Source organism: Seriola lalandi, unplaced genomic scaffold (genome assembly GCF_002814215.2).
Source record: "Seriola lalandi dorsalis isolate HSWRI2012SDOR001 ecotype SW California unplaced genomic scaffold, Sedor1 jcf7180002054374, whole genome shotgun sequence".
Taxonomy (NCBI): domain Eukaryota; kingdom Metazoa; phylum Chordata; class Actinopteri; order Carangiformes; family Carangidae; genus Seriola; species Seriola lalandi.
In genome coordinates, this window is record NW_019524927.1 from 262,281 (window position 1) to 278,761 (window position 16,481).

General features: G+C 39.3%; 1 protein-coding gene across 1 annotated transcript in view; it reads left to right on the top strand.

Moving 5' to 3' along the window:
* The window catches only part of calcr (calcitonin receptor), a 61,242-nt gene that overhangs the window by 24,044 nt on the left and 20,717 nt on the right, over positions 1-16,481 (top strand). Inside the window, exons 3-16 of the mRNA XM_023408851.2 lie at positions 3,361-3,428; positions 6,051-6,198; positions 6,508-6,615; positions 9,101-9,222; positions 9,311-9,467; positions 9,628-9,738; positions 9,851-9,963; positions 10,853-10,925; positions 11,036-11,146; positions 11,293-11,399; positions 11,772-11,937; positions 12,035-12,145; positions 12,278-12,390; positions 14,764-14,855. Of these exons, the coding sequence (XP_023264619.1) occupies positions 3,384-3,428; positions 6,051-6,198; positions 6,508-6,615; positions 9,101-9,222; positions 9,311-9,467; positions 9,628-9,738; positions 9,851-9,963; positions 10,853-10,925; positions 11,036-11,146; positions 11,293-11,399; positions 11,772-11,937; positions 12,035-12,145; positions 12,278-12,390; positions 14,764-14,855 (1,577 nt within the window). The 5' untranslated portion in view covers positions 3,361-3,383. The remainder of the gene's footprint in view (positions 1-3,360; positions 3,429-6,050; positions 6,199-6,507; positions 6,616-9,100; positions 9,223-9,310; positions 9,468-9,627; positions 9,739-9,850; positions 9,964-10,852; positions 10,926-11,035; positions 11,147-11,292; positions 11,400-11,771; positions 11,938-12,034; positions 12,146-12,277; positions 12,391-14,763; positions 14,856-16,481) is intronic.

Here is a 16,481-nt window from a genome sequence, read left to right on the forward strand (position 1 = left end):
AATCTGTGTTGTCACCGTGCCTGTGACCGCTCACTGCCAGAGGGAAGAGACGAGCGGCTCCGTCTTCTGCTGTCAGAGTGATGTAATGATGTCAAAAAGGAAAGGAGGAAGAAGAGAGATGAGGGGTAAAGTGAGGAGGAAGAGGAAGAAAGGAGAGAAAAAGGAGAAGGACCATAGAGAAAACACATGGATAATAACAATACTCACAATCAGGACACTTTAATTCAATCTTTACAGCGAATCTGGGATCGACCAAAGAAGGCCCAAGGCATTATGGCTGCCACCACCAAAAGTACAATTAAAAAAAAAACACATCCTCCAAACTCCAAAGTCTTTTGCATTAAGAAAAGTACAAATTTAGTTGATGTCAGACTTGAGTTTTAGAATGAGAATAAAGATAATGAGGGCAGACAATGGATGGAACATATACAAAGAGACAAGATATGATAAGTTTTAAAGTCAAAACATTCATTGTGTTTGTAAAATACCAAAGAAGTAGATGTTTTGTAAAGTAATCCAATGTCTCTTCAAGACCTGTTCAAGAGCGAAACTGTTTTCCTTTTACAGTCATTTACAGTCCTTGCTTTTTACTGACAATCACCACATATGAATTAATGTTTTATTTTCAAAGTTATTTATAATCTAAGTTATATTAATGGGTTTTTATTTTTTTATTTTTTTTTATAAATCCTCGTTTTAACTGATTGACCTTTCACTTGATCTACAGTGGCTAAACAGCATTCCTGAAGACCGGTACACTGAAGCTATGCGCTCACTCATCGCGTTTGAGTGCTTTCCTTTGTCTTCTCTAAAGGGGGGTCTTGTCTCTGTAATGAACTACACATGCTTCACGCCTTTCTATTTGAATCACATCGGACCTAATGGCCCCGCTGAATGCTCCGGGGGTCTATGTTTAGAGACGTATGAAGAGCTAATGGACAAGGCAGAAAGACACAGTCGTAGAGAGAACAACCCCCGCCTACACCCGCTGAAAGTCAAACATAGCCGGGAGGTTGGAGTTTGAGTCAACTGTCACATGCGCAGCAGAGATGTTAAGATATGAAATGTACTGTTAGCAAATGCATTATTGATGGACTGGGAGTGTGTAATAATGTTAAACTGTTCCAGGGATTATTTGTGTTTTAGATAATCTCAGCTGCTGCACCTCCAACCCCACACTATATATAATTCCCATACAGTTTGTAAAACTTTCTGTTCAACCAACCTGTATCTTTAAATGACAAAATAGTTTGTCAGTGCCTTCCAGGGACTACCCACGAGTGTTGTCTAATCTGCCTAGAGCCTTGTTTAACCTTTAGACAGAGCCTTGCTAGCTGTTTGTCCTTCCTCACAGTCAAGGATCTCTAGGAAACTACTCAGTTTCACCTTTGACCTCTGTAGCTAATGTGAAGTCACTTATGTCAGTTGTCCTGATTTTATTTGACTTGCAGAGACGCGTCTCTAGCAGAGAATATCCCATTATCTCACTTTTAGACAGAATCACATGCTCATGCACACCCAGAGGTGATTAGCTGATAATTGACTGGTGTCCAGCCTCTGCTCCAGCATGATTATGGTTTTTATAGATCTGTTCCTCCAGGAGACCATGTTGGGATCCATAATTCTCCCTCCCCTGCCTTCTGTCTTTGATTGTTGAGTTGTCCCTTCCCTCCTTGTCAAACCAAGGGTATGGAATGGTTTGTTGCCCTGTCCTTCACTGTCAACATCTTTTATTGTACTAGAAATATTGAACAGTTAAAGAGTTGAGGAGTGGGCTGAACATGGCTGAGTAGAATCAGTGATTGGTTGGGTTGGGTTGAGATTCTGATTCAGATTCATCTGTCAACTGAAAGTAAGCAGCAACTATCGGGTTAGGGTACTTGGTTCAAAACAACACATTTGAACACATCACCTTTGGTTTCAGGAAATATTAAAGGGCTTTTTTTTGGTTGTTTTACAGACATGATCGTCAGGTGTTTGTGATGGTGTAGTAAAGCATTTTATTTTCTTGGTGTGAAAGAAATGAATCTGCTGTATCATTTCATGCAAACTGGAAATACTAGATATACAGTGAGAACCACCAAATTAATGTAACTTCAAAACACTCCAATACACTGTCCATACACAATTAGCATCATATTACACCTAATCATTTTTTTTATTTACACATAAAATTTACTTGTTTTATCTCGTCAAGAGTCCAAAACCCAAATATATACAGTTTACTCTCACATAATACAAAGGAAAGCACGAAATCCTAATGATTCAGAAGCTGGAACTGGTAATACTTGGCATTCCTTGCTTAAAAATTCATTTGAACAGATCACCACAATAGTCACGTGCTATTTTCTGTCATATTGATACAGAAATCACAAATGAGACAGAGGGTAGGTCTATATTTGGGCCTGGGGCTGAGATTGAGGAGCGGGCTCTTTCTGTGTCTAGATCCAGAACTAGAAGACATCTGGGACCAATATTAATGATATTAATAAATGTCCCCATATCTACTTTAAGGTACTGTATTTACAGCTAGTGTTGTATTTCAGGAAAGCATGGAAGAGAAATGAGAAATTAGAGGGAAAACTGAGGGATCCCTGGTCAGAGATCAGCACTCTTAGCCTTAAGTTCTTGGCAAAATGTAGTTCCAGGTTTATTTGTCATCCTAATGCTAAGTAGCCTACCATCAGTGTGCTTCTGAGAGCCAAAACAAATACTATCAATCCTGCTAACCTTTCACAGTGACTTATAGGACTTGCTCATGTATGTCTGTCTGCTCAACAGCCTGCCCCATGGGCTGCTATGGGGTGTGGAAAACAACCAGTAGGTCGTCTTAGCTGTTCGAACTGCAGAGTGATGGGCCTCCAACTGGGACTCTGCAAGCCAGAGCAAAGAGATCTGAAGCAAATTCTAATCTATCTCTCATGCACTCGGTTACTAAACAGGCAGATGTGCTGCTGCCGTCCTGCAGAGGAGGAGGCTCAGCTCAAGATGATTAATAACCGTCAACTGTTTCCGTCTGACTGTGTCTCTGTCTTCTGCGTCTCTGTCTTCTGTGTCTCCTTTTGCTCACACAAATCAACCTTTAGTCTTTCATGCTCGTTTCACATATTGACAGGACTTTCTCTTCCTCTCCCTGAGATATGCACATGCACATACACAAGAAAAGTGTGAGTTGTCACAAACTGCAGTGCATCTGCTGCAGTGTTTTGCATTTCAGATTAAAGATTGCCGCTGCTGTCTTCTCCTGAGAGGCTATAATCCTGATTTGATGCAGCCATGTGGTTGTTCAGGCGGTCACTTTCACGGTAGACAACTTGTTTTCTGATAGTTTTAACACGTCACTCTCTCCTCCATCTCTAGAGATTTGCCTGGGAGAGGAAGATATGAAGTTAGTGGGCTCCCTGTGGATCCTTTGGGTTCTCCTGATGGTAAGCTCTTTTTATAAATTCAAAGAATGCTGTGAGGTAAACGTTTTAAGGTCCTCATTCTCATTTTGTCCATTATGTATGCTGCATGTTTGTTTAAACATAGGATTAAATTTTCATTAAATACTGTAGACATATTATTTGTTGTGGTGTAGTGGTTTTCTTTTATCAGCAAAAATCTTCTACTTAATTTTCATCAGCATTTTCTTATTAATAATTATAGCCTTTAATTAGCTCAGTTTGTTCATTACAAACTTGGATAACCCCGAAAGGGAGGATATGTGATCCATGACTGCATGTGTGTCACCTTCTTACTGTAACTGATCGTCACTCTTTTATGCAGATGATGCACAGTCTGGGGTGTCTTCCATTTTACCTGAATTTAGTCTTTGTGTGGAGATAGAAACAAATGAAAAATGTAAAACTTTTGTTTTTATTTGTACATAGTAGGTTGGTCTAACACTGAGCAAAGATCATACTTCCTGTGACTGCAACAGCATAACTACCCTTTACTGTATTAGAAAAAAAATAAAATTAAATATAATAAAATTAAACCTACTTCCCTTTGGAAAAGTCCAGAGCAAAAGGAGCAAGCAAGCTAGCAGTAGTACAACACATGCAATATGTTGAAGAAAAAGGTGAACTTCCTCTAAAACAAAACATACATGTACATTAAAACATAGTTACTCTCATAAATGTATATTAAATATTTCCACTATATATTTCCATGTGTGTAGGAAAAATTTGAAATTTAAGACCATAAGTATTCATCAGTACCTTTCAAAATAAAAGCCTCTGCCCAATCCAAGTTGGAATTTACAGGTAGTACTGTCCTTTTCATGACTGAATGCAACAAAATACATGCTGCTGCTCATTCCTGCCTCAGCATACCTCGATCCCACTCTTACATTGAAGAATAAAGCATATGTACGTCTGTATCTCCTGAATTTATTATTAGGGCGTTGGGGATTGGAGTGGGCATTGGTGGTTTGTCCCCACCTGCCCACCATATGTGAAATCTTAATTTGAGACACCCATGATCTGATTTTAGCTCAGCTTGGAGGGATGAGTCACAGTCACAGTCTGCTCCAGTGTTTTGAGAAATTACATCACTTAAATTAACTGGGGTGGTGCAGTCATCGGTCAGATGTTTTATCCTAAATGTGATATCTCAGATAAAGCATGTAGGGGTGACACATTTTGGCACTTTAGAATATACAGATTTGCCTGATGAAGGTCTTATAATTAAACAACCCCAATTCTGAAATTTAGATGGACTTGCTGCTCTCCTAAATGGCATTTTCAACACTGTGGCAGAGGCAGTATTCATCATGTTACCAACAGGCTAAAGGCACATCAGCATCATTCCCATCATTCACTTTAGGATTGTTGAAAAGCTTTTTCTGCAGAAAAATATATGTCTTTCATGAGTTATTGTCCCATACGAAAAAAACATTTGGTCCACTATTCTTCAATGTTAGTGTGAAGTGGAAGTTTACTGCTTCAGTTTCCTTTGCTGTTCAGCATCATTCTTGACATTGAGGGCCTGGATTGTGTCCCCTGCCAGATGTTGTGTGCCTGATGTATCTATGCTGTGCACTTTCTTTTTGGAGTGGTCCTGTCATGTTGATTCTGGAGGATTGATGAATTGTAATAAGTGAGGAGAGGCCTTGATGCGAGAGCTCGTTCAGCTCATCTGTTGATATTGGTGGTGGCCTGGTGGTCGTATGTATGACGTCATTTACTTCAATGTTTGGAGTGACATCATATGTACGGCTGCTAAACTGCTACATGGGACGTCAGCATCCTCACAGTTTTTCTCTCAAGCGTTTTGCCTTTTACGAGCTTTTATCAGACAGGTAAGAATGATATTTCAGTCTAATGAGCATTCCTTTCCACTCCACAAAGAGCCAGAGGTAGGAGGTTTTCATCTCAATTATGATAAGGCATGTGAAGACAATCTCCCAATCAAAGCATTACAATTCCTCAAATGAGTCAGAAGTTGCGATTGCATTAGCCTGGCATTATGAGAGGCTTAATTTTCAGCCAAAATTTTTTTTTTAGATAAGTCAGAGCAAAATGGGCTCTTCATCCTTCAGCAAGCAGCATTATCAAAATCAGCATTTCGTATAGCAGGCTTCTTCCTTCTTAATGCTGCCACCAAATACAAACAGTGGAGCAGAGAATAGATAAGATTCACTTGGAGAAAATCAGCCGCTTAGGTTCTTTTGTGAGCTCGCAAACACACTTTAATGACATCCATGAGTGGGAAGTGACTAGAATTTCAAAGTGGAGTGAAATCCTCATCAGATCAGCTTTGAAGATGCTCCACAAACTTTGCCTGCTCACTCTTCCATTTGATTGTTTATCTTATATAAGGATGTGTATCTTAATCTAAGGATGGTAGAACTGTGAAATATTACAAATTTAACTAACATCATCTTCCAAGATCATATTTACGCTTTATCTTATTTTTTACAGTCAAGGGAATGTAGATCAGCAACAACTAAACACGCACACTAACACCTCCCTTTATACTGCACACTCCACACTCTGGTCCAAGTCAGTATTAGCCATGTTTTCTTCCCCCCTCCTCTCACTTCTAGTGTTGTGTTGTCTCTACAGTGCAGGGCTGCGGCAGGCGCTGAGCCAATCTCAGACCCATCGCTCACACCTGGACAGAGTATGATAGAGGGACAGAGCCAGGCGGTCAGCCAGGGTCAATACAAATGTCTCGAGCTGTCCAACAAAGACCACCAAGAAAAAAGAACCGGTGAGACGCCCAAATCATTTTAAGGCCAAATTGATTACCTCTGGGAGAGCGTCACGACAGTGACGTTGTAAGGTGGTAGATTGGGATCAGATCACTGTTGTTCTTGTTAAAGATAATGGTGGTGTTGTCAGCAGTGATTCAAGCACAACTTACCTGAAAGGGCTTTTTAAGTAGAAGCTGTGGTGGGGTTGTAAACATTTTCGAGGCTGTTACTCTGACATACACTTCCCCTGTATACAACTGAAGACACAAAAAGTGTGTGTTGGTAATTAACCAGAGTGGTCACTGCATTTTTTTCCTCCTCTCAAGGTATGTTCTGTGGACGTATGTGGGATGGTTTGTTGTGCTGGAGTGAGACACCAGCTGGGACATCTCTAACCCAAAACTGTCCAGATCATCTTGACCTGGACCCAACTGGTAAGAAAGTGTTGCTCTTCTCACACCAGTCTACAACAACAAGCTCGCTGAATCGAGACTGGTGGGAATTTGGAAGCGATTTCTGCATAACTTTTTAGTTCCAGGTCAGCAGGCATCACAGAGAAATGATCCAGTCTTCTCTCTATGTGATGGAGGTGACGGGTCATGGAGCTGAGGGAGGAAGTTTATATTTAGCTTATATTTTGTGTTTTTCTATTTAATTTTGGCATTAGGTCGGTTAGGGGAAAGCTGGTTCATTATTAGGTTGTGCTCTGAGCCTTGTAAAAACTCATAATGCAAGAACTGCAGATTTTGTAGTAACAATTATATCACATTATATAATTATTTAAAATGTCACAGATATCCTCACTTTAATGACAAAATATACAGAGCTTAGAGTTATTAGGAATTACACAGAATGCCATGTTTGAATTAGCTGACTGGCATCAACTGTTTCAGTCATGCTTCAAAATCATTGGCTCTCTCACCAACTGCTTGGCTACTAGCTGACTAGCAAAGTCCAATAATATTCATGGTAGATGTACCGCTCTGCCATTAAAATCAGACAGTTGTCACATTGCTGATTCGCTCATGCTAACACCATCCTCTGCCATGGCCCCCTCCTCTACCCCAACTTCCTCCTTTTATTTTTTTGTATGGTTGATTTTCTTTTAAAAAAGGGGATTGGTTCTCCAAGCAGAATCCAGTGTTACTGCTGAGATTCTTTGAATTCTTTCTGTTCCCTCTAATAACAGAGCTTTTTCTTCAAAATATAATTGCTATAAACAGTCAGTTCCCTGACGTGAGTTTCTCACTGAAGTAAATACGTTTTATGCATCATATCCCTAGCAGATATGATTTATTTTGAGCAGTAAGTAGATGTAAATTCTTTGGCTAAATTCCCTGCTGTAGTGCTTTTGCCCTCCCCAGATAGTACAGTCTGCTAGTACTGCAACATTTTCTCTTTGGATTTTCTGTTCTGTAGGTCATAGTTTTTGTGAGGTCCGTGCTGACTACGAAGTTTTTTTCTTATTAGCTTATTGGCTCTAGGCATGGCAATAACAGTCTATCGGTCAGCTGGTCAGTCCGTCACTATGGTCTTGACTGAAATATCTCAACAACAATTGGCTGATTGTTATTATGGCCAGAGGATAAATCCTAATATCTTCATCAAACACCACCAGCAGATTATCCGGTGAAATATCTCATTATCTACTAGATAACAAATAATAACTGCAATAACTTTAGTAATCCCTTGGCTTTTCATTTACTACCATAATTTGTAAGAAATTTTTCATTTGCCTCAGTGTACTTTGTGTTTAAGGCTAATTCGCAAAGCATGCTAACATGGTAAACTAAGATGGTGAACACTAAATATTACACCTGCTAAACACCAGCCTGTTAGCGTCTTTGTTAGCATGTTAGAAAGCATTTAGCTCAAAGTTCTGCTACAGTATAGACAGTCTTACACAACAGTGAGTGTAAAGGACGGCTAGTATAAAAGATTAATAATCTGGATTGTTGGTAAATCATTAGCCCATTTCGTTTTGTCAGTCAGATGGAATGAAAACAGACATTTATTTATATCAAAATTGATTCTATAAGTGCACTTAATGTTTAGACTGAAGTATAAATAGTTAATAGAGTATGTGCAGTTCTTACATTATGAATAATGCTGAGGAGATCCAGAGTCAAGTCATGTCTGATTTAGGCGATGCAAAATTATAGAGAGAAGGGAGGTGAGGGAGAGGACAGAGGGAGGAATGAAGGGTATATGTAGAAGAAAAAAAGAAGCAAAGAAAAGAGGGATTACACAAAAGGCAGGGATGTCAGAATCAGAGAGATGGATGGGGAGAGAGAATATGAATGGGCAAACAGAGAAGGTGTTTCTGTAAGAGAGGGCTCATAAAGGATCTTCCCAAAATGCCTGTGACGTTAAGAGTCCCCTTATGGCTCCTTGTTTGAAAACTGATGCTGATGATATGAGGCTTTGAGGGAGATGTACAGTTGGATGTGATTGTTGAACAGTTGATGAGCTGTCGGAGAAGACTAGGCAGTCGTGCTACGGTTGTTGTTGTCAGGAACAATATGATCTCACTCTTAACCCAGTCATGGATCTACAGTACATGTGGTTTTAAGCCCGACATTTGAGAATTTGCCAGAAAATTACTCCAAAAAGGGAATTGTCTGTTTGACATAACGTTTGATGATGTGTGCCAAGTTAAATAAATCACAGTTGTTCTGTAATGCCAAGATTCAGGGCCCGAATTATGGGTTTGAGTAATGCCAACATACTACTGCTGAAAAACAAAGACAGAGCCAAAGAATATAGAGAAATTCTCCACTGCACATGTACCCAAAACAGAAGCAATAATGTGCCTTTAAGTAATCCGATACAGTACATGAAGCTTTCAGGATAATCATTAATGGATTACGCTGTTCTCAAGATGTCATTAAGTCAATACATGATTTTTTTCCTTTACAGAAAAAGTGACCAAATATTGTGACGAATTGGGTAACTGGGTTGAGACTGGCTCAACCTGTCAGACAGCTTCAAAGGACAAATTAGGGCTATTTGGACATTTACATCTGGATATTGGTTTCCCCGTGAGTAATGGAAGATTGAGACAAAGCTTGCCTCAGTTTGAACACTAATTTTACATTGAACATGTGATTTTTTTTTTTTTCTCAAAAGGAAGTCCTCCATTTTTTAAGAGATGCTGCAGGAGAGCTGAGTACAGAGGCCACAGGCATTAACACAGAAAGAGGCGGTGTTACAGAAAAAATGATCCTCGAGAATGAAAAGAAATGCCTCGAGAAAATGAAGCAAGATCCTACTCATGATAAATCAGGTGCTGATGCTGTCTAATGGTACCCAGTATGCTACTCCGGTCTACCAACAAATGTTTTTTATTTTCTATCTGCATGATTTCTACATGAGTTTTCATGTTGGACAAATGTTTGAACAAGAGGCCTGTAAACGTTTCATCGTGTTTTTTGTTGATGCTGCAGGTCTGCACTGCAGTCGTAACTGGGATGGCTGGCTGTGCTGGGACGATACTCCAGCGGGAGCCTATGCCTCCCAAAACTGCCCCAATTATTTTTCGGACTTTGATCCCACAGGTGAGCAGTGAGACTTAGAGATTTTGCTCGTAACTTTTTAGTCTCTCATGATGAATTCACCTCTAAATCCTCTGCTGACAGAACTTAAAGAGGTGGAATTTATTCTTTTCAGAAAAGGTAACTAAGTATTGTGGAGAGGACGGGCAATGGTTTCAACATCCAGAGACCAATAGGCTTTGGACCAATTATACACTCTGTGCAACCACCCATGAGAGGAGACAGAGGGTAAAGTATTGTTGATGTAATAAACTATCTCTCGAATTTATTGCTTTATGTATTTGCATACAGGTTCTTAGTAACTAGGCTTAACATGACTGCTGGGTGTTCCTGGAAGTTTGGGACATGTGGCCTCACTCACAATTAAATAAGAAACAAGCAAAATATGTAATGTGCATTTTGCTTTCACTGCTCAGACATCAAACCATATACATATACAAAAGCATAATAAAAATAATTGCACATACGGTTGGGCTTTCACTTTCACTTTTTCAGAAAATCAACTAATTCAAACTAGCACCAAATTTGTTCAAAATAATTCAAATGCAATCCATTTCAGCAGCTACCAGATTTACACTTACGTGTTGTTGTTCCAGCAAGTAGTGGATCCAGTTTGATCCACTATAAAAGTACTAAGTTGTTTTAGGATCCTAATGTGCACCAGATCAGTCTGAAGTGAACAGATACAGTTACTTTGAAGTTAAGATTAAAGTTAAATAAAAAGAACCCATCCATGACTGCAGAGATCAAAGAAATGATTTAATTAACATTATCCATTGGTGCTCCCAGTTCTGCCATATTAATGAGGCTCAGCAGTTGTGGTAGGTGGGAAGCCGTCGATCATCATGTCCTCATCGTAGCACTAGTACGTCCTTTTGGTTGGTCTGTCCACGCTGCCTTTTCTGTCCATGCAACATGTCCTCAAACCTAAGCTGTGAAATGACAGTTTTGTAGTCTGCCTCCACTGTGGGTGTGGTTTACTTTTGGTTTAGGCAACCAAATCCACTTGCCTGAGCTAAGTGAAATATAGTGTTCTTTTTGCTAATCAGTATTCATCAGGGGTTAAGTCATTTGGTCACTTTGGCTAACACTGAAACATCTGGGTTGTTCTCCACAGAAAATGAAAATGCTTCAGAATGAATACGAATGCCTTCAGAAAATAAATCGAGATCCACCTTTGAACAAATCAGGTACTGATACTATTTAGTATCCGTGGAGCCTTACTGTGTATATACAATTTTGAACAGACAAGAGGTCCATCATTGTAATTATACTTTTGTGTTTTTTGTCAATGCCGCAGGTCTGTACTGCAGTCGTAACTGGGATGGCTGGCTGTGCTGGGACGATACTCCAGCGGGAACCTACGCTTCCAAAATCTGTCCTGATTATTTTTCCGACATGGACCTCACAGGTGGGCAGTGAGACTCAAAGCTTTTGCTATTTTAAAGGTCTACTGATGACTTGTTAAACTCTAATGATGAGTTTTGATCTGTTTGATCGGACACAGGACACAGCTGCACGGATTTATAGAAAATCATATAATTCTTCTTTTTATAGAAAAGGCGACTAAGTACTGTGGAGAGGACGGGCAGTGGTTTCGCCATCCAGAGAGCAACAAGACCTGGACTAACTATACACTCTGTGCTGTCAACTTTAGGGAGAAGGTTATGTATTGTTTATGAAATAACTTTTCATCAGAAAGATCACGAATTGTAACTAGGCTTAAAAATACTGATGGCTTTTCCTGCAAGTTTCGAGACATGTGGCCCCCCACCACTGTTACAAAATAAATAGTATGTATGTGGCTTCCAATACTGAACCTCTCTTTAATGGGGAGCCATTTACTTTATTGTTTCCCCCTCATTTTTGAGGTTTATACCATAAACCATATAAAGGTGTATTTTTGTACTCAAAAAAAAAAAATTCTCCACATAAATGCCATTATTATGTCTCATGTTTTTTTGCCCATAGCTTCACTGCTCATTGTGTTATCCTGAATGATAATGAGTGTGTGTGTGTGTGTCAATAAAATGAAGGCAGCAGCCCAGCTCTCAGGGGACACTGAGGTACAGCCCGTCAACGAGGCCACGGTCAGCCCCACGGTTAACCCAGAAGAACAGGAAATAGTGCGAAAGAAAATCCTCGACAGCCAGTACAAATGCTTTGAGAAAATGAATCGAGATGCACCGTATAACAAATCAGGTAGTGGTAATATCGACTTTACTGAAGCTCACTCTGTCTTTTCGTGCCTCTCCTCTGTGGATGTTTAACCGCCTCTGTGACTTTATCAATGCTGCAGATCTATACTGCAGTCGTAACTGGGATGGCTGGCTGTGCTGGGACGATACTCCGGCGGGAACCTACACCTCTCAAAACTGCCCCAATTATTTTGTGGACTTTGACCCCACAGGTGAGCAGTGAGACTCAAGAGTTAACCTCTCCTGATCTTCTGTTTTTAAAGACGATAGGCCATAAAATATTAATTACTTATATTAATTACACTGAGGATGAATTATTCACCAAGACTAATTGTTGCTTGCAGAAAAGGCTACTAAGTACTGTGGGGAGGATGGTCAGTGGTTTCGCCACCCGGATACTAACAGGACTTGGTCCAACTACACACTCTGCAACGAAAACACTAATGCAAAACTGAAGGTAATTAATTTCAGATAAAGTAGCTTGCTCTCATAGATCTACTGCAGTGTGATGGGTCAGCATAATCTTTTCTTTTGTTGCCTGGAGTCCTCTCGTATTTGCAGTGTGGGCACATGGGAGAAAATATGCAAACTGGAAATATAGTTCTGAAATAGTTGCCCATAGTTTCACAGAAATATTTACACATGGAAAGTAAAAGGAAAATGCACAGAGTGAGGTCACACCTCGTCTGAATTGGTGCATGTGTTTACTTGCAGGAATAGAAATATAAATGTTGTTTGGGTAGAGGTCACTGATTAACTCCTTACAGGTATGATTTGTATTTTTAATGAGTCAACTGGGTTCTAATCTCACAGGTAATGAGGGTAAAGGGTAAAGCAGCTGTTTGTTTTTCACTTCAACACACTTTGCATATTCTATGTTGGAACAAAACCACATTATTCCAAGCCCACTGTCCCACAGGCTTAACAGTCATTATAAAATGATGGGCCCGGAGAGAGGAGTGTCTCAACATCATCATATATTAACAACAGTCTTATCACCAACAGCACCAGGCTGCTGTACCAAGCCGCTAACCGCGTTTCCTCACGGAAACCAGACCAGGACACCAAAGAGCTCATTCCAGTATTTTGCCAATGCGGACATCAGACACAGTCATGGACTATAAGAGATTTTTTGTGTGGTCTCACATGACTTTTAACTTGTTTACAAAAGTCTTTAATTAAATATATTATAAATGGTTTAATCAATATTATCCAATATACAATACATGGTAATATAATCATGATGTTGGCTTGTGGTTGGTTAGGTCACTCAGTACCAATACTGTACCAATAACTTGGCTCTTTTCAGTCGTGATGCAAAAGTCAGAATGATGAAGGTTATGAATGTGTTTGGTTAAAAAGAATATTGGACTGCTGAAAGTTTTCCTGTTAATGTTTTTTTTTGTTATTATTTGTCACAAGTTGATGACAGTAATTGACTGATTATGTTAAGATTTTTCGACACCAAACCAAATCTTGCACAAAAGCCAAATTTGCACTTCAAAGATATTTTTGCACTTTGTGATTTTTGTTTTGCTTGTTTTTTTCTGGCTTTCCATTAGCAAGCTTTTTATTTTTTTGTTATACTGATGGTTAGGCACTCCCTATCCAACCCTGCCATCGTTTATATACTGTTTATATACAATTAAATCTAAGAACAAGGTCACCAAAAGGTTTTTTCACCCAGAAAAATATCCAAGGAAATAACAAAACAGCAACAACTAATCCTATGCTCTCCCATCTGGAACAAGGAAACTGGCCAATTGCAAATACCTGCAACTCGTAAACAAAACCTCTGCAAAGAATTGCAAGAAATTCTCTCTTGCTGCATCCAGTCAGTGCACCAGGCAGTTGGAACAGCTGTCCTGGCAAACCTAGGTGAAAGACTAAAAATCTGTCAGCCGATCTGAACCGAACCAGAGATCAGCTGCTGCATCTGTTGCCACAGAAACCTGATCTTTGCTGACTCAGCCTTCCAGCTTCACGAAGGGTCTGAGAACAAACCGCCTTATCAGTATGATCCAAAAGAGAAATGAGGCAAAATAAATGTCCCACGATTTTCTGATAAGGCCCGGGTTGATGCCAACGTCTTCTCTTATTTCTCTCTTTCACACCACGAACTGAGGGTGTAGTTTGATTAAATTGCAAGATTCTTCCACCTTTCTCTGGATTTGTTGACCCTGAGTTTTCATAATCTAATTTTACTGTCACCAAAAGTAGTTTCTTTTTGTTAATAATATGTATTCATTCATTTAGTCACAATTTGTCTATTTAAGTCTCAGTCTGTTGTGGCAATCATTTATCAGATTGTATTACTTAGTATATGTACTATGAATACAATAAAAGAAATATCTGCAATCCTAAAAGTAGTCATAGTTTGGTTTCATTCCTGTATTTTAAAATGAGAGCTCTTATTATAAAAAGTATTCACATGAACGTTCAGCCTGCTGACTAACATCCTGGGTCTTATTTTTCTAACATAATATTTTATCGTGGGGAGTCATTTAAAACCTGATTACATGTGTCGGTGCTGCATTTTTTCTGCTGTAAAGTTGGGTTTAGCAGTATCATCATATATTGTTGATACAGAAAATGGAAGAAACTTCAAATATAAAACCCAGGCTGCAAAACACAACCAATGCTTCTTATTCCCTGTTGAACATTGTGTCCTCCTCAAAGTGAAAAATGTAGCATTGATTTTTTTTTTCCTCCCACAAAATACAACACGTGAAACCTCAAAGAAGTCACATTTCTTTTGAATATTGTCTCTTTAACGTTTTCCCACTAGTAATGCTCCACATGTTATCTTGTTTGTGGTTTTTCTTTACAGTCAGCGTACATCCTGTTTTACATGGCAATTGTGGGTCATGCTTTATCCATAGCCTCCCTGCTTATCTCTCTGGCCATCTTCTTCTACTTCAGGTAATGGATTAAATGTGATGTTTCTGTCCTCTGTGTGAGAATGTAGCTACCGATGCAAGTGAATATTCGGGATGGTTATGCTATGATGACAGTGGCTGATACAGTTTGTCACTATTCAATGATGATGAAATGATTAATCACTGGTAGTTTTGCCCTTAAAGGCTCAATAATCTTCCCTGCTCTCAGTGGATCTGACAGGCACACAGATGGGGCTGGGCTTTCGCTACAGTCTCCTGCAGCCATTTCATTACTCATCGTGAGCAGTACTTTGGTCAGTCAGCAGAATCTTCAGTCTTCAGTCAGGAGTTAGTTCTACAGTTTGAAACACTTGCCCCAGAGACATGCAAAAGATTTTTCAGTGTTGATTTTATAATACAGTCAAATGAGTTGATTGTTTGTTTGCTCACTGGGTTACTCTGGGGCAAATGTTGTGTAAATGTAACATTGTCTAAAAGAACTTCTGCTGGTGGTGTATTAAATCATCACTGAGGACTGTAGTCGAACATTATGACCATCTTCTCTATCACAAATGAATGCAAGCTATCGACCTGAAAATAGTTCTGCTGCTCCACCGAGTGTCATTTACACACAACTTAAACTTTGGCTAATTTCATGCAGACTTGGTTTCCTTGTACAGCACATTTATTTCATGGATATTTAGGATTTAAAACTGGAGGGCTGTGACGTCCATTAAATACGTGTGTGCTCTGCTCTTATTGGAAACGTGTGCACCTGAGTGCATTGCTCATTAAGAATCGTTCATCCCAATGTACTGCTTAATCCCAGAGGTAAAAAGGGCGCAATTAATTGAGATCCTGCTGTTGAAATTCAATTAGATAATAGTTGAAAATAACAAAGTGGATGAAGGAGGGATAAGTATAATATTCAGTTAATGTGTGTGAAATCTGGGAATAATAAAGCTTTAGAGAAAGTGAACAGACTGTGCAAAAGTCTGCACATTGTTGAAACTTTATATCATTGTAAGTTTATCTCTGGGAAAGAACTTAATCAGCTTCGTTTTTAATGGCACAAAAATGTTGAAAAACCTGAATGTGGAGCCTGAGGAGAAAAATAATAATTTTATGTTCTGTAACAATATTTGGATGAGTTACTTTGTTGGCCATGTAGTTCTCGAATGCTGCGGTTGTAAAATTTGACATGTTGAGGGGTGCTGACCTCCTAAACGCAGCTGTTATCCAGAACAGATCTTGTACGAGACCCTCAGTGCGCTGCAAAGTTTTATATACACTCATAAATTTAGTGGCCGTGTTTAGGGCAGGTGCATTATCACAAAACCCCCCTAGACCCACTGAGTCAGACTCTTAATGCAGCTACGCAGCAATTCAGTAGGACATTCACAATTCATCAAGATCAAAGTCCGAACAAATTAAGATCTCAATGAAGTCCCAAAGACATTGGCTCCGAAAGCCTTTTATTTATTTTTTCTTTTTAACCATTACTTAGCATATTTATAGCGAGAACACTTAAAATATCGCAGGCTTAATGTTTCTTATAAGATCCAGATGTGAAGCTTACAATGGTATGTGGTGGTGTACAGCTGCACTCTGTTATTTATGACTCGACATCAACACTGTCAAGATTCCCAGATGAAAATACTCCAGCTTG